Below are 20,728 nucleotides of genomic sequence, written 5' to 3'. Positions count from 1 at the left end.
GGAGCGTCGAGTACAATTTACGAAGAGAATCGGTGGCGAGGAACACTCGCGAGCGCGTCCGCGACGTTTGAGGTTTTAAACAAGAGAACGCTCCGGGGTCCTCAGGGACCCCGCTGAAGAACAAATTACTCACGAAACAAACAGGAATTTACTCGTGCGAACAGCCGTTGTTTTTACCGCCGGTTGTTTCGACCGCCACATATATATGTCAGTAATATAATATTAGTAATATTACAATATCAGTAATATAATATACTTATATTATCTCTCTTATACCAAAGATCTCTAAGACACAGTAGACACTTCATGACACATGTAAAGACACTATGATAACATAACATTAAATGCTTAAAAAAGACTTTATATATAAGCCTAATTTATGTTTTGTTCATCATTCGTATATTTACCGAATTAAAGACACATTTATAAAGAATCATATAAAATTCTTATATAAAAATAAAATATGTGTCGTGGTCTGAAAAATTATCTTTTTCTCAATAATCCCGCAAAAATTAGGAAATACGCTTTAAAATCAAATAGTAGATAGAGTTGGCATCAAGCACAAACAGATTATGTATCTCAAAATACGCAACTGATTGGATACCGTCTGGATTTCAATTCAGAAACATTTTTTCATAAATTTACAAATAATTAAATATAATGTGTTTATACTGTTCCGAGAATAATGTCCGTTTTGAGAATAAAATTGATTTTCTTCCGTTATCAAGTTGCGAATCCTTCGGCTTCGAAATCTTTGCGTGTCAAGCGTTTCTCAAAAAACGCGATAAATCACAATTATTCAAATATCTTCCTTGCGAAAGTAAAAAGTGCGATAATAACTCAGGTTAAATAAACTCTAATGGCGGCATATAAAAAGGACTTGTACTCTTGACGGACGATTATCCGTATTTGAATACCACAATAGAGTCATAATATATATTACGCGATTGTATACTATTATATAAAAGTAATGTCTTGTGTTATCGTTGTTCGTAACATTCATATTATAAATACGCTAAAAACAATTTACCACACACATGATTCTACATTTTGAACATTTCTAGTCTTTGCAGAAATCTTTCCCAACGAATTGTAAAATTGTGTTTGTACACAGATATGGATACTATATGCGTGAATGTTGAAAGGAATGTATTCCCATTAGTCTCTAAATTAATCTCTTTAAATATGCGAGGTGGTAAAATAAGTATGTGTACATGAAAATAAGTATTCTGGGATTATTAAAGAGTACGTATATAAAAGAGCTACCGTAAAGGACGAAGAAATATCAGATACTTATTCGTTTATCGGTGCCAATTCGTGTTGTCCGTTCGCATTGTTGCTAGAGCTTCCTACTTGTATTAATGCAGATTGGCGCCACTTTCCATTCTCACCGTTCAAATTCTTGTCTTCACATATACACAAAAATAACGTGTCGATGACAGTCTGAAAAGTAACAAGAGTTCTTATAAAGTGTTTGACTTGATGACTTGATAAATACATTGAAGAATATCAGTTGGACAACAAATAAATAAATAAATAAATAAGTAAATAAATAAATAAATAAATAAACACACACACACACACACACACACACACACACACACACACACAGGGTGTCCCACCTAACTCGAGCATCTGAAATATCTCGCTTGTTTTTTATGATAAATGTCAGAGGAAAAGATTGGTTAGTTTGTAGGAGTAAATATTATGATATGACATAAAAGGCCAAAAAGGCATAATATTATGATAGGCAAAAAGTCTTTCTTAAATGGAATGACATTTTTATCATCACTACATGATAGCCGAGGTCAAGACGAATCCAACGGTATATAACACTACGACCTTCACATGACCTTGAATACAAGAAATTCATAAAAGTTGAAAGATTGATGCAAATAGTGAAATAACCATAACAGAATGATTAAAATTTATTTTAACAAGTGTTCAAAGTGATATTTATTAACACTTTGAAGCCTTGGCCTTAAAGATGATTTATTAATGGGATCCTGGACAATTTTGATGTCTATTAAAAAAGTTTCATTGTTGATGTATGTGTTGTAACTTAGCAACCAATATATCAATTTTAAGCAGAAAAGTATGGAATTAAATAGCCAGGCCCGAGTTATACTCGGGCTTCAGCAGTTGTCTACGCGCTACTCCGACCTAAGGCTTAGGACAAAGAGTGTTAACTTCAACATATTTCTGTAAACGAGTAATGAATGATTCTCTGACCGTCCTTATAATTTCCTCACTAATATTATCACATGCGATTCTAATCCGTTTTCTCATATCGCCCGGTGTTGTGGGAATGTCGTTATAAACTTTTGATTTTGCCGTACCCAAAAAAAACAATCTAAATGTGTGAGGTCCGATGAGCGTGCAAGCCATCAAATATCCGCACCACAATCGATTCAGCGTTGCAGAAATTTTTGGTCTAATACTTAACGGGCTATTAACGCATTGTGTACCGGACAACCGTCACGTTGAAAAAATATTCGATTTCTTTGTGATAAGGAAACGTTTTCCAGTAATTCCTCTCTCTCTCTCTCTCTCTCTCTCTCTTTGTGTGTGTGTGTGTGTGTGTGTTGTGTGCTGCGTGCACGTTTGTGTGTGTGTGATACACAACTTACTTCGTAAAGTGAAATTATACAATGAGCGATGAAAAATGAGAAAACACAAGTCACGAAGATCGGGGCGGCGTAGAAATGTAACCGCGGGTCTTGTTTCATGAAAATTAATCCGATACTTCCAGTCGCCGCCGTGACGAAACATTTTCCTAGGAATAATATAAAATCGCCGAATCCGTTGATTACAGCTATCTGCAGAGCGTTATTAACAAGTGTTGTGAAAGCCTGAAAGAAATAATTATATTTATAAATTTTTTTTTACTAATATTTAAAATGATATTACGTAAAACATAATAAGATTAGATTATTTATAATTATATCTATATAATTATTATTAATCACTTAAGTGGTACGAGCACATTATTGCGCGTATTCTTGCACTGGAAAAAACTCGCCTCATTTCTTCGCTAAAAATATATTATTGAATTTAAAATTTAATTTTATATTTTCGGGGTTAAATAATATGAATTAAAAAAAATATAATAAAAAATAAATAATTTTCAATTTCCGATATCGTTTTCCAATTCAATTTCCGATACCGTTTTCTGTTTAGTACGCATCTTAATTTAGTTTATTAGATTTCTTCTTTCTACATTGATTTGAGGACTAAGATTGTACTCTAATAATATTTTTGGTTAAGTCAAATGAAACTTTAATAAATATTTCCGAAAATGATAAACGCAATTTACCTTTGTGCATTTGTTTATGATGTGAATCATGATCCTGAAGTGCGTCCCCATGAAAAGGCTGCAGTGATAGGATTTTACATCTTTGTTTTTGTTTTAAAAATTATTGCAAAAAATATTATGAAAGCATAATCTTAGTCTCCAAGTTAACGCGGAAGAAAGAAATCCAATAAAACAAACTAAATTAAGGTACGCATTAAACAGAAAACAGTGCATTGGAGATTAAACATTATTTAATTTTGACATAAAATTCGTACTCCTTGATATCGGAAACATAAAAAGTTAAAGACTTTTTAAATTAATAATCCATTTTTAGAGAAGAAATGAGGCGAGTTTTTTCTGACGTAAGAGTGCGCGCGTATTATTCAATAGTTACAGTTAAATGCAATTGAGATGCAATTGTTGGCTTCCTTTTTTTTAGTCTATTCCATGCAGATATCACGGAGACATATTAATATCAAAACGTACTATTTTGGCAGCGTTACAAAAGTGGGTGCCTTCTATAGCGACGACGGTGTAGGCATTGTGATTCATGTATCGAATGAATTTCTCTAAGCAGTAGAAACAGCAGATGCAAGATTTCAAACCGCACTGCGAGCACGGGGACGTTTCTTTAGTCTTCTCACATCTGCAGGGGGTAAAGCGACAGGATTAATAACGCGTATACGAGATCAAGGGTGCAGACCGGAGGTCCCTCTTATTTGCCGGGAGAAAAACTTACTTGGCATGCAGATACGTTAGGATTAGCCTGGGCAATTTGAAGATCGTTATCAAGAGCGAGCCACACGCCACAGATCCCAAGTGGTAGTAGACCAAGTGTCCTATAGATGAACACACTGGGAATGCACTGGCGTCTTTACCTCTGACGGAAGAGAGAGAGAGAAAGAGAGAGAGAGAGATATATAGGAATCGTGAAAATGATTGTAGAACCAAAAATGAATGTCACACAACGGCGTCAAGTGTTACCTGAAATACCAGTGCGCGACGGCGCCCGATATCACCATGACTTGACATCCAACGATAAATTCCGATACCCATATTAGCCCTATGAGATATACCCACCACATATACTTCACCCACGTTGCATCGACGTACTCCACAAGGGTGAACGCTAAAGTTTAACAACTCGTTATTTTATCTCTCTTTTTGCTTATTCTCGTCAATGATGACAGGAAGTTATATATCGGAATGTGTGATACGTTACTTTTGAAACTGTCGAGAGAAAAGTCTATCTTCTTCTCCTCGACCAACGGGCTGTTCTCACCGACTGAGCTTAAATTCAAAGGCTCGAATATATTGTTCTTGTACATTTGCACTGACTTGGTTTCCGGGTAATCTGCAATGGAGCTTTCGCGTAGAGACCAATTTATCGCCAACCGATCGTGTAATAATTATTTAAAAATATTTCCCGCTAATGAAGACTATGCAGAGTACTCACTGGCTGTTGCGAGACACAGTATTACGGCAACCCAAAAGACGAAGAACAGTATTAAAGCCACGAACGTTAAGAACGGCTGGAAAAACAAGCCGGGCAATTCCGCCAGGCATTTGGCGCTTTCCTTGAAAAGCGCTGCCATAAAACAGATACGTTTGCGTAATATGCATGAGAGGAACAATAAGATAATCTGCAGAAAATGAATATTGTTAAATTGGAGAACTATTCAAGATATCAATTGATATTTGTTTATATTATTATAAACTCATACAGTGATAACGGTAGCGATGATGGAGAACGCAAGGAACGCTCTTTCGTTTCTGACAGATTCCTCCAAAAGTTGGTTCGGGTCCGTCTTGTCCAATGTTTTCTTAATGTCTATGTATGTCCACCATAAAAGTACAGTGCCGCCTAAAAATTAAAGTTTTTGTCGTGACTTATCGTATAATTTTCAATATCCCAAATAAGCTGAGATATTTGCTTATCACAGTCATACGTCATATTATCGTAGATTCATCTCTCGTCTCACAACTGCACAATTATTTTTGCAGATTTTAGAAAAGTACATTTAAAAAATCATAATTGGAGTTATGAAATGTAAGTATACGATGTAATAATGTAACTAGATTTATTTTTACACTCGTCTCTTCTCCAATTTCTTCTAAAATATTTCGTTTGTTTGCTTCTGAAACTTGCCGTAATCAATAATCATATGTATCGGATGGGCAGATGCAGATATTTAAGCGACTTATAATTGTTTAACAATAACTCGCAAAAATATCGACTTCACAAACGCGCTCCATATTTTTGTTCCGATAATGATTTTCATTCTGAGACATACAATACGATACTGTTGCTGCAAACATCATCCGCTTATATAACGATATTAATTTACAACGCAATCCAATTTTTTATACTTTAGAAAAACACGTTTCCCTGTATTAATATTTCTGAATGAAACTCACCTACACAAGCAATGCTTACGAGTACTATCACGATCCACGTCACAATACTCGCCAGTAAATGAAAGATTGCTATCATAAAAAGCGATAAAACTAAAAGAAAGAATTAGACATGAGTGTTCAAATAAATTCCTCTGCAAATCGCGATACAGCGGTATGCGGCAAATTTTTACCAAAAGCCAGAAAAGACAGCGCTAGGATCTCCCTCCAGGTTTTATACAAGTCCCCCAGAACTTGCTCGATAACGTCCCACGAATTGATTAGGCCGTACAAATTCGATATTATCGTTTCGCTCACGTCATGAATCGCCTTAGGGATACAACGATTCAACACCGGTGTACTGGGATAAACTGGCAGCTCCGGGCAAGATCCGTTCTTGAATTTGCTGCTGCCGCTGTTACACGCACTGAAATCACTGCCGGGTCTGTCATGGCACAATTGCGATCCAGTTTTTTCGTAAAAATCACAGATATCTTTCATTGACTTCAGAGTCCTGTCCGGGCATTGCTTCACGCAGATTTTCAACGACTGCGTAACGTTATTTATATCCAGGAAGAACAGAAAACTGGAACACGTAACATAATATCCATTTTTAGAATATACTACCATAGAAGATAGACACTCGGTAGAGACGAGAAGATGAGATATTAACGGTTTATCGCTGGTATCCTGCCCAGACAGTTCCATCCTACCAAACTTTGGATTATTCTTCATACCGCATGTATTCCCAAAGCTGTCGTATCCGTTTATAAGACGCAAGGGGTTACCGTAGACTATGGCGAAGGCTGCGATCAAGATCTGTAAACAAGTCGTCACATATCAGATCACAAATTTCGAAAGGACCCCCTCCCCTCCCTTATTACAGGTAAGAAAATTAAATTTCAAATATATTCTCTTTGAAGGGATTAAAATGTAACAGCATAAATTTAAATATATTTACAAAATCCTTTCGCAAATTATCAAAAACTATAGATAAATAAATACAGTCAATTTGATTTGGTTTCAGTTATAATAATATCGCTTCCCAGGTGTATCTTTGTTTCAAAAAAGCAACGTGTGGCTGAGTGTACACGAGTAAACACCATTCGTACATACCATCAGAAACCAGAACGCAATGAAGAGGCAGAGCCAGAAGACGTCGGTGCAGCCCCGCACTCGCGTCGGCTCGGCCCGGTCCTCATTCTTGTCGCCGGTGCAACAGGACATCTCTCTGACGACGTCCTGCGAATTGCCGCTACGCCACTAAACTACGGTACTACGCTAAGAACGTTCGTGGTGTTGTTATCGTTGTGCGTCCCTCTCGATCCGGACTGTGTGTTCGCGAGTACCTGCGACTCCACACCAGTCCAGTGCCGTAATCGTGACGTAACCAACGCAGGGGGAAGGCGTCGAGACATGCATTTTTATTCGATCACAATTGTGACCAGATATCGACGTGATCTCGCGGGGGAGTTCGGATTCAACACGAGCGATAATAATCGCCATGTTGCTTCCTGATTAAACAAAACAAGGGTGTTTATTACGGGGTGTTTGTTGTGACAAGTATCCGAAAAATTCGAATACATTCGTCTGATTTATCCTACAAATAATACAGTGTACGTCAATTCTTCGTTCTTTACCGTGAAAAATTCCGACCGGTGAAAAAGAGCGGCGTCGGGTGAAGATCTGTAATCAGATTTCGCTAAAAATTCGACTCGCTGAATGATAATAGAATCGACAACGCGCAAACTCCGCAGCGGCGAAAGGTGAGAAGGGATATTTTCAGTGCGGGGACAGCCCTGAGACTACGTATTTCAGCGGCGTAGCATCGTTTCCACGGTAACAAGCGCCTACGTCACGCGCGGCGGGTCGCGCCTCGACGGAGGCGGTCGCGAAGGGATTGTGTTATGGCACGCAACCGCGCCATTCGTTCGCGCGAGTCGACGGCATGTTGCGGAAACACCAGCGGCCTTAACAAAACAAACGTCCCCGTTTAATCGTCTTCCAAGCCGTAAGTAGCGCGCGGTGCGTAAATACAACGACGTTATCGGGAATCTCGGCCTCCACATCGTCGTCGTTGTCGTCTACCGTATTTGTGGCAACGTTCATGTAACATAACCTATTCGAGGCATATCTGGAACACGACGATTATCGGCGACGAGTGTCAAAAACATTCGGTTTTCCCGAGGAGAAAAAAGTCCATCTAGTAGCGTGCTGATAGCATACTTCGAGATAGCTCGCCGAATATCAATTTTCCGAACGTAACTTGTGTTGAGATCTTTGGTCATTCCAAATGTCACTCGGCCTCACTGATCACCGCTATTTGTTAACCAACAATTTGCGTTCGTTTCGAGAGATGATAAAAAACAAAATTCTGTCTCTCTCTCTCTCTCTCTCTGTCTTCTGCTTGTTGATATAATTAGACAAATGATGGTTTGACAAATCTGCTTTGAGCCCAAACTCGATCTTAACTCCTTGATGTTTTGAATTTATATTTGGAAATTGACATCATTGCTGATCGTATTTTATTGCTTGTAAAAACAAAATTCCTATGTATAGAAATAACTCTTATAAAATTAGTCCGACGTTCTATATATTTAGATTTATAGCAATTTCTAGCAGAAGTTAAGTGTAACATAGAGCAAGTTCCATTTCAACGTCATTTTATCTTTGTTTCTCGCTGGGTGTTAAATAAAGATAGAATGACGCTCGCCTTGTTGCGAGCGTCAAGTGGAACTCGCCCATAGAATTCAATTTCATTTCAGCCATGGAGGAGAACGGTGGAAAGAGGATGAGGGGCAGCAGAACTCGTGGCAGAGCTCGCGGACGTGCTCGAGGTCGGGCCAGAGGCAGATCTAAAAAGCAGGTCAAGGTAGAAAAGTTTTTTAACCTGAGCCTTCAATCGTGCGAATATTTTAGACTGGTTCTTGACTCTGAATTGTGACTTAATTTCTGGTACAAGATGTTTTTCACATTGTTAAAAGTCTTAATCCTTAAACTTTAAGCAAGTTAACATTCGTTAACATAGCATTGTCGCGTGAATCTCAACATTGCAGTTCACCAATGGTTTCACTATCATTGCAATGTGAAAACATTAACGATATATATGTTTATGATTGAAGATAGGTATGTGAAGAAAAGCAACGGTAAAATATACTTGGTAATATTTAAAAAATGTAAACATCAAACTATATTCAGTGAAGATTTTTCATCGGACAATTATATTATCGCATTTGCAGAAGATATATAGAGTTTCTTACAATCAATTATAATAGACAATTCTCAAAGTAAGTCTACAATATGTTTTATCATATAGAAATCTCAGCAATGTTTATAATCTCAAAAGATCAATATGCCTGTATGTTTGAACTTTTCTCAGAAAAAAAAACTACTATCTTTGTCTATCTAAAACAAATAAAAATAAATGTAAGAATTAGAATTAATTATGTTCATTGATAAGAGACTGATGAGAAAGTATTATATTCATTGATAAGAGAAAAGTTTACAATCGAAAGACTCATGTGCTTTAATTTTAACAAATCCTTTTATATCTATATTTATTTGCAGTTGAAAAAGTATGGCTAACAATAAGTATGATTCGTGGGCTCAGTTTGTTCAAATCAGAGAGCGCGACTTCATTCGGAGCACAAACTGCAAAGTGTTAAAGCTTTAAGGTAGTTGCTCCGTAATGCCAGGCTTTCAAGAGCGATATTAAAGGATCCCTGCATAAATTTATTATTTATTGCGTTGTCGATTATGTTATCACTCAGCGAGTCAAATCTTCAATGAAATCTGATCGTAGATCTTCACCCGAGGTCGCCCTTTTCTCGGTTGATTTCGGAACTTTTTACGAAAGAAAAAAAATACTTTCCTAAAACTTTATTTAATTATCTAAGCAATAAATGTTAATTTTGAGCGCGAAATTAAAGCTAGCAGCACACGATGCTTGTTTTCATACTGAATAGAAATACTGCGTTCTGATTGGTGTATTTCCAAAAATGGATGACAATACACCAATCAAAACGCAATATTTCCATTCAGCAAACAATCCAGCACGAAAACAAGCATCATGTGCCGCTGACTTAAGACAAATATACACACAATATTAAGAAATACAGAGATATTATTTATTTATTTTTTATTTTCTTTCTTAATGCTTTATTTATATGTCTGTTGAGCTAATAAAGGTGCGTACATAATAGAAAGTGATATATAAATATTTAAATATATGTACAATATCGTAGATATTATTGTAAACTAAATTTCCTCTGGTTATGTTTTCAAAACAAAATCAATTCTGAAATTTTTGTATATATCTATTGTTAATTTTTAATGTCACATAGATTTTCATTAAAATCCTAAATATGGTTTTAGAAAAAAATAAAAATCGGACATTAATTTCAAGGAATATGTATAAAAAGTGTAATTTTTGATTGCGCATATCTTGCGAATGATCAATCGTTTTTTAATTTTACAGACATGTAGATAGTCTATAGATTTCCATCAATATGGAGCTAAGAACATGGTTTAACGGACCAACTATTTCAAGCTAAGGGAGTTGCGACTTCTGGCAATACAAAATACGTCTTTTATCAGGAATTACAATTTAGGGTTTAAAGCAAGTAAAAGCTTAAAGGCTTACTCTTTATAGATTCGATTGTAATTATAATATATACTGGAATTATCATCAGGTTATTGAAAGCGACGATGAAGACACCACGCAGCAAACGGAAGAAACCACGATGGAGCCATGTACCGGTGAACCAGAAGAACAAGAAGCACCTGTGACTCAGCCACCTTCAATCGAACAGCAATTTGACCTGGAGGCTGATATTTCACAATTGGAAGCGCCAACCTTCACGACCATCAATCGGGGGCCGCCGGAGCCGATGCTTCGTCTGCGATGGGATCATCGAGTTAATCTTATTGGAGAGAAAGTATTGAACCCTATGATACACTGCTGCGACAAATGTTCGAAGCCTATCCTCATCTACGGTCGTATGGTGTGTTTGATTGTGGCAAATAAGGCGACTTGTTCACTTCTTATATGTCGACTCGGCGATTTCAATCATCGTACTGTGTGCTTTCAGATACCCTGCAAACATGTGTTTTGCCTTTCTTGCGCCAAGAGAGAGGACAAAGTTTGTCCTCGCTGCGTGGAAAAGGTGACCCGGGTGGAGCAAACCGGTTTGGGTACTGTGTTCATGTGCACACATGGTGGAACGAGATATGGGAATGCAGGGTGTCGAAGAACTTACCTTAGTCAACGGGATCTGCAGGTAAAACGAGATTAGACATCAACCTATTTCTACCAAATTCGGTTTAGTTTATTAAAACTCGGATTATAAAAGGAGCTCAGTTGAAAGAGCGGATGCAGCTGATTGGTTTCTATCAGTGTTACATCTAGTACGTTTAATTAAACTTATAACTCGTGTGATATAACTTACGAATAGAGAATGTTGATTGATTCAATATTACATTAACAGACTTGAGGTATCAAATGCGAGAGATGTTTTCATGGTACAGTCTTCGGCTATATTCGTATATTTATTGCCAGCACTAAGAAAATTTATAGTTTATCTTGCATGTATTATAAATTTTCAATACTGGTAATGAACATACGAATACAGCTTTCATTGGTCTTTGTTCTGTTACGATCTATACAGCGAATGGCTATGTTCAACGAAAAAAATAGCTAATAAGCGTTTTCCGCTGCACTTACTAAGCTACTTTTTCTGCTGAACGCAGTCAATAATTCTTGGAAAGCACGCGGTATTCTACAACTGTAATTATTCTTTTTTTATTTCCTTTTTTGTATTTATGTGGGAAATGAATATAACAGGGTTGTAACTTGGTAATGATATTACCGACTTTATGCACAATATAATGCGCAGAATTTATGTTCACATAAAAAAAATCTCCAATTGTGATAAGAAATAATTCGGTAAATATAAATGTGAAGTGTTAATAAGAGAAATAGTAAACTCCTAAAAAAGCTACAGCACCAGAAAATTAAACGTGTACACGTATTTTCGATATATTTTTGGCTCCTGATTACTAATACGGTAATAAAATTCGGTCGGTATTTCGACCATCATCTTGGAAAAAACATGTTAAAAAACGTCTTATTACGAATATATCCGAAATTATTAACATTATAAAAAAAGTTTTCAAACAAAAAATGCAGGAAATTATGTTTTTTACAAAAAAGGTTATAGTGTTCGTTCATGTAATTCCAACCGTTTTCGTGTTAAAACTTTACAGCACTTACAATCGAATATTTTATACGTGTCACGTTATAGAAAAATATATTTTAATAATTACTTATTGTTTATAATTTACTATTATTATTTATTTTTATTTATTTTGGTAAATGTTTAACTGACCTGGTAAATGGTTAACCTACCTCCAATGACCTATATCTTGACATATGTTATCAGAGTCATGTCTTTGAGCGATATAAAAAGTTTTTTATGAAAAGTGTTTTTATTTATTTTTGAATCTTTTGCCTTACTAAATTGATGAGTCTATCTTATAATAAAATAATAGATTCTGAGAAAATTAGCACATGTTAACCAGCTTTAAGGGCCAGTTTCACAACGTTCGTTAATCGTCAACCGTGATTAATTATTTTTGGTCAATTCTGCTTGACAACAAATGCGATTGGTCATTTATAATGGAATAATCAGCCGATTAATCTTTTAACTATAAGGTTGGTGTCGGATGCGACCCTACGGATCGTTTATTTTACAACGTGTATGTACTGTTTCTCTTTTTAAGGAATATTTCACATCATTTACTTCTTTTATCCATTTTGTACATTTTTATATGAAAAATGAATGAAACAAAGCATGAGGTCAGACCTAACCCCATTTTCCTAAATACGTTGAAAATCCACCTTAGAGGGTTAAGTTAACCAAAATTTGTGAAACTGGCCCTAAACAGTCAATATTGACTGTTTAAATTGAACTTAGTTTACGTACATTCAATCGTGAGAAAATCATTGGTAGAAACTAGTGACTAACGCGTATGTTTAGGTTTTTAGGAGCAACGCACGGATATTATAGTGCGATATTAAATATTAATATTTCTGATATTAATATTGTGAGAGGGTGAAATTGTTTTTGTGAGTAACGCACGTGCTGAGTTATTGCCGAGGCCTCGGTAGCCGAATAAAAAAAGCATCTCGCCCGGCATGTGGGAAATATCCAGGTTCGACTCCTGGCAATGTTCTTCGCAATACAACTAGGAGAATCAAAAAGTTGCTTTCCAATTCATTCAGTAACGGGGTAATGGATACTAAAGGAATCGACTTTATAATGACATCACCGGGGATCGGTGATCATCACACCAGAATCGATTTAAGTGAGGAAAAATTGATTCACGGTGTACGATCGGCTGAGACAATTTGGCACGTGCGTTACTCGCTGAAACCACTTTATGCTTCTATATACAATAATATAATAATATTAATATCAGAAATATTAGTATTCAATATCGCACTATATAAAATATCCATGCGTTACTTCTAAAAGCCAATATACGAGTTCGTTAGTTACTATTCTTCGGGAGCATTCTCAAATCATTCAGAAAGCGATGATTTCGACAAGCTTAGATTAACTGGATGTCGCTAGAGAGATGAACTTTTTGAACCACGATGATAGAAATGGGCAGTGGATGCTCGCAGTGTCCGTCATTGTTTCACGGTCTCTCAATCGACGTTTGTTGCAGGCCCACATCAATCACCGGCACATATCGGCGCCTCCGCAGGTGCAGGGCATGCAGGTGGATCCGCCGCAGTACGTGCACGCGAAGTCCGAGCTGGACGCGCAGCTGACGAAGGTGTCAACGGTACCGATGCAGAACGCGCGTCTCAAGTCCGTACAGTCGCACATGGTGTCGCCGATCATGGGTAACGACCCGCGGGTGAACTCGTTGGTGAGCCAGCAGCCGCTGGAGCAGCACAGGCAGCAGCAGCACGGCAGGCAACAGCAGTCGATGATGTCGATGTCGCAGTCGGGTTACGCGCAGGGCGCCGCGCCACCGCCACCTCCGCCCCCGACTAATGCCCCTATGCGCACCAATCTCATCACCGTGCCCATCCAGGACACCTCCTCGTTGTCGACGCACGAGCTTCACGCGCAGCAAAGCCATCATTATTATCAGCCGCCGCCGCCGCCGCCGCCGGTAAATTACGGCAGCTACAACGTGCCGCCGCCGGTGCAGTCGCAGACGCAACAGTACTACTCGCAGCCACAGCACCCGACCCAGGTGTCTTACGTGCCGCCACCGCCGCCGCAACAGCAGCAGCAGCAGCAGCAGTACGTGTCGTCGGCGCCGACCTCCATAAGACCGTCGCCGAGCGGTTACGGCATACAGGAACCCCAATACGGCCCGCCGCCGTCGCAGCAGCAACCGCCGCCCCCGCCGCCGCAAGCTCAATGGTCGCAGCATCAGCAACAGTTTTATAGGTAAAGGGAGATGAAGAAAGGAAAGGGGAGGCAAGATTCTCCCTCCTATGAGTCGACATTATGCTGTTGTGCGTTGTAACTATGTGATGCGTGAATATTGAACCTACAGTAAATGACCGTTTATATAGTGCGTATATATTTAGGGAGGACCCGTTATTCTCGTTTATCAATGAGATTCGGGCTGGAAATTTTGTACGTTTTTGGATGACACGATTACGCTCAAAAGCGTGCGAATTTACACATGACGCGTTGCTAATAATAATAAGAGACGTTTTTATTACATAATGGAAGTGACTTTACTTCTCGTTGTCCCTTCAATTCTTTTGATATTCCATTTTATCATTGTGTTTACTGAATATTGATATTACGGCCACATATACAAACACACACACACACACACACACACAATTTGGATCTGATACTATCAGGATATTCGATTATTCGGGCTGCGTTTTGTTATTCATGGCCAGTATTGAAAATCTATAGTGTATGTAACACGAACTATAGATTTTGAATTTTACTAGCAGTAAATATCGGAACACAGCTTCGGATAGCAGATAAATGTGACGCTTCAAACCTGGGTAATCCATATACAAGTTCAGATTAAAGCCGAGATACAAATCCAAAGTTGGATCCAGATCTAAGTTCGTGGCAGAAACGATCGCAGCAACTTGAGGTGAACATATATTGAGTGAACGAACAGCGAATATGTAATATGAATGTATATATTCGCATCTGAACGCGCACGAATTTTCTTTAATAAACCATATTATATGCAAATCAACTCGAAACGTTTTGTTCGGATTCGTTTATGGCATGCACATTTTCCAAATTGTAACAACGAAAATTTACATTCGCCTCTATTTGTTCCTTGTTTGTTTGCCCCTCAGTGTAAACCTAGCTTTAGATTTCTCTCGAATATTTGACAATCTCATGAGGGGATATTAACCCTCTTAATGAACAGTCGGCGTCATGTATACTGTATCATTCTCTAGATCGCGCGATTTTCGTCTTACATATAATTTTAAAGGTTCGGGAAACCGGTTTTTTTTCCATTTTTTCGCAGTTTTTTCGGTTTTCTCACAAAAAACATGAAAAGGTGATTTTTTTAACTATAGTCTCACACATACACTCACTCACCCAAGGTCAAAACTGTTATAATTAAAGTCATTATAACCTATTATTATACCCTATTATTATAAATAATTAGAGTTGCTATGCGATTTAAAATTTTATGAATTATGTATAAGGTTGAAAATCGTGTAATTTTTCGTCTAGGGAATGGTGTATAGCATACATGATACCGACCGTACAGTTAATGTTATGTATGCTCTACCACTTCCTAGGTTAAAATTTAGTACACAATTCTTAGCCTTTCATACATAAGCTGCATTCGGAAATCTCTTGACAGATAAAGCATTTAATTGACCAATTAAGACAAAATCAGCACAGATTTCTTTATTATTAGTTAAGTGCTACTCTACCCAAATAGGGTTTTCTAACGCAGCCATAAACATAAAACTATTATAGTCATTCTAACTTACCATTATAACTGGAATTATATTTACAATTATTATTTCGAGATAATCAATCAACATCGTGGAAATAAATATTCGAGAAGGATCTAAAGTTGCCGCGATCATATTTGGTCGACTCCGCCGCGAACTTAGATTCGGGTGCGACCTCGGATCCGGAAATAGATCTCAGCTTTGGTTTGAACCATTGAATTAAAGAACATAGTGAAATGAGCACTGCCTTTGTTTCTGGCAGATAATCTAATGCCGAAAGAGAAAGTATCTAAGTAGTATTTCCATCTTTATCTGTTTGTGTCCATCTTTGTCTTATCTTAGCCTATGTAGACTATATTGTATGTTAATAAGACAAAGAGCGAGATACTACTTAGACGTGGCCTTTGTCGCACAGTCTTTCTAACAAACCACAGCTCCCACCACGCCAATGCTCATTCCAGTACGTTTTTTAGTTCAATAGTTTGAACTTATATATTCATCGGATTATCCAAACGCTGTGGATTTGAATTGTCGAAACAGTACTAATTTCCGAATAATCAAATATCCAAATATTTAGGAGCCTTAATTAATACAGTACTCGTACCATTAAAGACTGTTGTCAAATTAAGATTGATACGTTAATTCTTTTCACGACACCACGAAAGCTGTTATATCTCTTGATAAAAAATGCATTAATTTTTTTTTAAAGTATTTCTGACGCTCGAGTGTACGAGCGTATTGTTGCGGATTATCAAAAGATTTAAAAGTATCGCCGTTTATCTTTTTTTTTATTTTTTTAACAATATTAATTGCAAAACACGGTGGCAATGAAATCAACGGTACACATTTGTCGGTAGACTTTAATATTGTACAGATTGTAACGGCTGTAACTTATGTACAAAACTAATGATATATAACATGTACATATATGTTATAATTATTATTATATTATAGATTCTTAAAACATGCCTCGCTTGTGAATTCAACAAATACTCAATTCATTCATGCAGCTAACTTTGGTCTCCCCCTTTCCGCGGCGTTCGCAGTAATAAATATTAATCGATTAAATGTTACATAACAAAAGTACTTAAAAAGATTTATTAATAACGCCATGCAAGCGGAGGGCCAAGGTTACTTTCAACGCGCACTCATATATTTCGAGAACTTTATCACGTCATACATAAAAATAGTATCAACTTTTCCATTTTATCCCATCATATACATATCGCTATATATAACCACACTGCCCCCCCTCCCTTTTTTTATAATATCTTGTTCCCTTTACGTTTTACATCAATCTTTATGATATTTACAAATTTGTGTAATTGTGGAGTCTTATGTACAGTACACCTCATTATTCGTTATTATTATTATCATTATTATTATTAATCAAACTATCTTCCATATACTCCCATTTACGTTTATGTATGAATGTATATCTATAAATGAAAAAATGTGCTATGCACTTTATAACATTACATGTATATCGATATAAAATGAAATTATTAGAGCAATCACATTGATAATTTCATTTTATACATTGCATCCAATGATATTATTTGAATAATTACCAAATTAAAAATTATACTGTCGAAGTCGAAATTTCTATACATATTAATATAGAACTCCACGTTAGAAACTTCAATGAAAAATAGAATTTCTGCAGTACATTAAATAAATGTCGTAAAATGAATTATGCTGATTATAATTTCAAACACGTTTAGTTGAAAAAATATACATGTCTAAATTGAGATGTTGGACGTTGAACTCGTTTCACCAACCAGTCGATTTCAACATATACGTATAAGTTAATAACAGGATATCGTACATTTTTTAATAGTACAAAATTTACTATAAAGTAAGATATTGAAATTTCGTTCACTTTCTTGAATCTTAATTTTGTCCTAACCGGATTACGTTTGCGCAGGAAGCATCTATTTATTACACGTTATTATTAAATCGTCATCGGACTTTTTGATGAAACAGTGCGACTCTAATCGTATAACGCTACTTGACCTATGAGGTCGTCTTTCTCATGTAAATATTAAAATCCTTGCATCACATTCTCGTTGACATTTTAAATAATCTTTATGTAACAAAGAACACTCTTTTGTTTTTTGGAAAGTATCATCACAAGATGGAAAGATTAATCTTACATGTTCCGTATGTTCTCAAAAATCTTCTAAAGACCATCTCTAAATCGGCGTTAATATGGCATAATAATCAATAAGGAGTATTCTGTGAAATTCGAGCAAGCAACTACACGACAGCGGAGATGAGTTTAATTAACGCAATACAAGAAGATAAGTACCATATCAAAGTAAAACCCGTTACGCAAAATAGGGAATTATCACTTTTCACTATGTCGTGAGTGATTTAACTTCCTTCAAATGGCAATATATCGATTTTTCTAATCGGAAAATTTTTCTACGATACTTCATCGACTATAAAGTTACAATCGACTCTCTCGGTGTAGAAATTATATCAAAGACTATACAAGTCTAAAAGAAAGCACACACACATATATATATGAGCTTTTTTTAGATTATTTATATATATATATATATATATATATAAACAATAATTATCGGTTTATAGTGATACCGGGGTTTCTTCCATTTCAGGTGTCAAAATATATATCAAAACTCGAGGTACGCAATTGGCTACGATATTCTACTACTTCCTAATGAGAATATTTACGCAGTACAAGTACGTCAACGAAATCAGAATCCCGTCACAAATGCATGGTGCGTTCTGATACTGAACGAACGCGATGATATCAGGTACACGTATTAATCGATCGAATTGCAACTCACGACACAATACTTTCAATTTTCACGGAAATGATATTATAGAGTCCAGTCGACTTGCTTGATAGAAAACAATACTTGAATCGAAACCAAATCATCACAACCGCAACGTGGATTCTTTTGCATTTGCGGATATGCAATTGAAAAAAAAATACCAAATTTCGAAATTTCCAGACTCATTATTGAGTACAGCCATATCACAAACCTGCCTCTCATATACTTGTGTTTCTTTAGAAGCTTTCCGATTTGTTTAAAAACCTATTGAAATCAATCAGTCTTGCGTGATCACGTGCTAGCGGGATGACTGTGAATGTTAACGTTAACCTGCGGAATAAGTGGAGATGCGAGCGGCTTGGGCGTGGTGGACTCTGGTATTGGTATGGAGACCGCAGGAGGTACTGGCGAGTGTTTCTTGGCTCTGTCCTGTTGCCAAGGTTTCGCATTATCCTTGCCTAACCTCTCGCTGAGTGCTTTCAGTGCTATTTGCCTGTAAAATCGATAGCAATTGGAAAGATGAGAATGAACTTGCAAAACTCTGGGCTTCAAGGCCGACGTCCGACACACTGAACATTTGTATGTGGTATCGTGCGCTTTATTTCGTAACTACTCACCTGCGTCGTTCGCTATCGTGAGGATCTATACCGGGAAGATTAATAACCAAACCGGGCGGCGTGTTGGACATGTCGAACCTCCTGACTACTTTCCGGCAGAGTCCGATACGCACGAAGAAACCATGAATTGTATTACTCACCACCGCTATCGGTGGTTGCAGGACGTTTGGGAAAAAGCTGTGAAAAATGCGGTCAAGGTGAAGCAATTATTCTATTCATCTCCTTGTAAGTTCAGTTCAGTTTATGGGATTCTCTCTTACCTCGCAAATGTAAAATTATCCGCCATGTCTCCTCGTGTACCATTGTTGTGTTTCTGATAAAATCTCAGGTATACCCAAGACATCAATAATCCGCTGAAAAACATAGTGGGGTGAGTGCCTTCTAGTAGTCCCACAAGCCACAATATCAATCCCAGAATCCAGATCATTAGAGGTATATTTCTATTGGTAATCTTTCCGATAGGTGTTTTGACTAAAATATGATCTGGCATTATTTGCTTCACTGCCACTGAAACACCTGTAAAGTAAAATATTATTTATGCAGACTTTCTGTGTCACACATATTATAAAGAATATAAAAATATATCATTATATAAAAGATATCTTGTACTCATTGAATCCAAATAGAATCCATATAGTGATATCAAATGATACCACTCCATATTTGAATAGCAATGAAAACATTTGATGTTAGATAAAAAATCAAGAAAAACAATTATATCTGTACTGTAATAAATAAGAACTTAGATTTACATATAGATTATATGTAGAAAATAACTGTGATTTCAATATACCTACTTTTTAAAAAGAGATAAATTTATCATAAGTTGATGTAAATAAATATCTTAGAAATAGCATTTTATTTTACAATTACACATTACTTGAGAACTTTCAAAATTCTCGCTTCAGAGAAGAAATGGAAGATAAAATGTCTAGGATATTTGTATGTGAATGATATAGAAAATACTCGACCAAATTGTGCGATACTCTTGATCGGTGTATGAGTTTCAGTATCATTTGCAACACGCACAGTTAATGACTAGGTGAAATCAGCTCGGAGAAGAGGATATACCTGCGATATAGCCGGCCAAGCCGTGTATGTGTATGTTAAAGAGCAGATCCGTATTGTTGGTGCACATGTAAAGGAACAGATAGAAGAGCGCCGAGAGAACTGCGACGCCGAAATTGACGATCGCGAAGAACGTCATCATCTCCACGGCGCCCCAGAGCGGCTCGATCAGTTTGCCGCACAGGCCGACGGTGACGATGTCCGCGCACACTTCCCAGAAATGTATTTCGAGGAAACAGAAGGTGAACGCAGTCCAGAACCAGAAGGCCGGCGGCAGCAGGTAACCTGGCGTTACGCTCAGGATACGCACCGCTTCCTCGGAATAGGATAGGCAGTACGAAAACAGCACGACCACGCAGATGAACTTGACGCTGGTGCTAGTGTTGCCCAGCAAGGCAGCCGCCTGTTGCCTCAAGTAGGGAATATTCCTACCCAGGCCCTTGATCGCCGCCATCCTACCACCGAGTAGCCTCCGCGAACCTAACCTCTCTCTCTCCTCTTCTTGGCGAAGGGAGAGAGAGAGAGAGAGAGAGAGAGGGTAGGTGTGTGAGTGAGAGAGATAGATAGATAG

General features: G+C 37.2%; 3 protein-coding genes across 5 annotated transcripts; 1 reads left to right on the top strand and 2 right to left on the bottom strand.

Moving 5' to 3' along the window:
• Nucleotides 1-7,420, bottom strand: LOC106748292 (CTL-like protein 1). Its single transcript, XM_014626683.1, has 13 exons — nucleotides 7,330-7,420; nucleotides 6,806-7,203; nucleotides 6,363-6,508; nucleotides 5,884-6,275; nucleotides 5,714-5,803; nucleotides 5,020-5,159; nucleotides 4,752-4,938; nucleotides 4,518-4,649; nucleotides 4,280-4,424; nucleotides 4,035-4,175; nucleotides 3,782-3,941; nucleotides 2,631-2,852; nucleotides 1-1,443 (listed from the first exon to the last, which is right to left on the bottom strand). Exons 2-13 carry the CDS (start codon nucleotides 6,914-6,916, stop codon nucleotides 1,294-1,296), a joined length of 2,016 nt encoding a protein of 671 aa, XP_014482169.1. The 5' UTR covers nucleotides 6,917-7,203; nucleotides 7,330-7,420; the 3' UTR covers nucleotides 1-1,293.
• A 173-nt stretch (nucleotides 7,421-7,593) lies between these two features.
• On the top strand, nucleotides 7,594-14,944 carry LOC106748298 (E3 ubiquitin-protein ligase Hakai-like). Of its 3 annotated transcripts, none has more exons than XM_014626703.1 (5): nucleotides 7,594-7,700; nucleotides 8,455-8,555; nucleotides 10,381-10,692; nucleotides 10,780-10,968; nucleotides 13,421-14,944. In XM_014626703.1, the coding sequence occupies exons 2-5, from the start codon at nucleotides 8,457-8,459 to the stop codon at nucleotides 14,162-14,164; spliced, it is 1,344 nt and encodes a 447-aa protein (XP_014482189.1). In that variant the 5' UTR covers nucleotides 7,594-7,700; nucleotides 8,455-8,456; the 3' UTR covers nucleotides 14,165-14,944. The 3 variants fall into 3 exon arrangements, with proteins under 3 accessions (XP_014482189.1, XP_014482176.1, XP_014482182.1); XM_014626690.1 differs by having other exon boundaries at nucleotides 8,455-8,561; XM_014626696.1 differs by lacking the exon at nucleotides 7,594-7,700 and adding an exon at nucleotides 7,723-7,950 and having other exon boundaries at nucleotides 8,455-8,561.
• Nucleotides 14,945-17,273: 2,329 nt separating this feature from the next.
• LOC106748326 (transmembrane protein 115) lies at nucleotides 17,274-20,702 on the bottom strand. Its single transcript, XM_014626738.1, has 4 exons — nucleotides 20,161-20,702; nucleotides 19,350-19,605; nucleotides 19,090-19,266; nucleotides 17,274-18,965 (listed from the first exon to the last, which is right to left on the bottom strand). Exons 1-4 carry the CDS (start codon nucleotides 20,609-20,611, stop codon nucleotides 18,764-18,766), a joined length of 1,086 nt encoding a protein of 361 aa, XP_014482224.1. The 5' UTR covers nucleotides 20,612-20,702; the 3' UTR covers nucleotides 17,274-18,763.
• Nucleotides 20,703-20,728: the final 26 nt, after the last annotated feature.

Source organism: Dinoponera quadriceps, unplaced genomic scaffold (genome assembly GCF_001313825.1).
Source record: "Dinoponera quadriceps isolate SergipeBrazil2010 unplaced genomic scaffold, ASM131382v1 scaffold318, whole genome shotgun sequence".
Taxonomy (NCBI): domain Eukaryota; kingdom Metazoa; phylum Arthropoda; class Insecta; order Hymenoptera; family Formicidae; genus Dinoponera; species Dinoponera quadriceps.
This window is presented reverse-complemented; position numbering and strand designations above follow the sequence as displayed.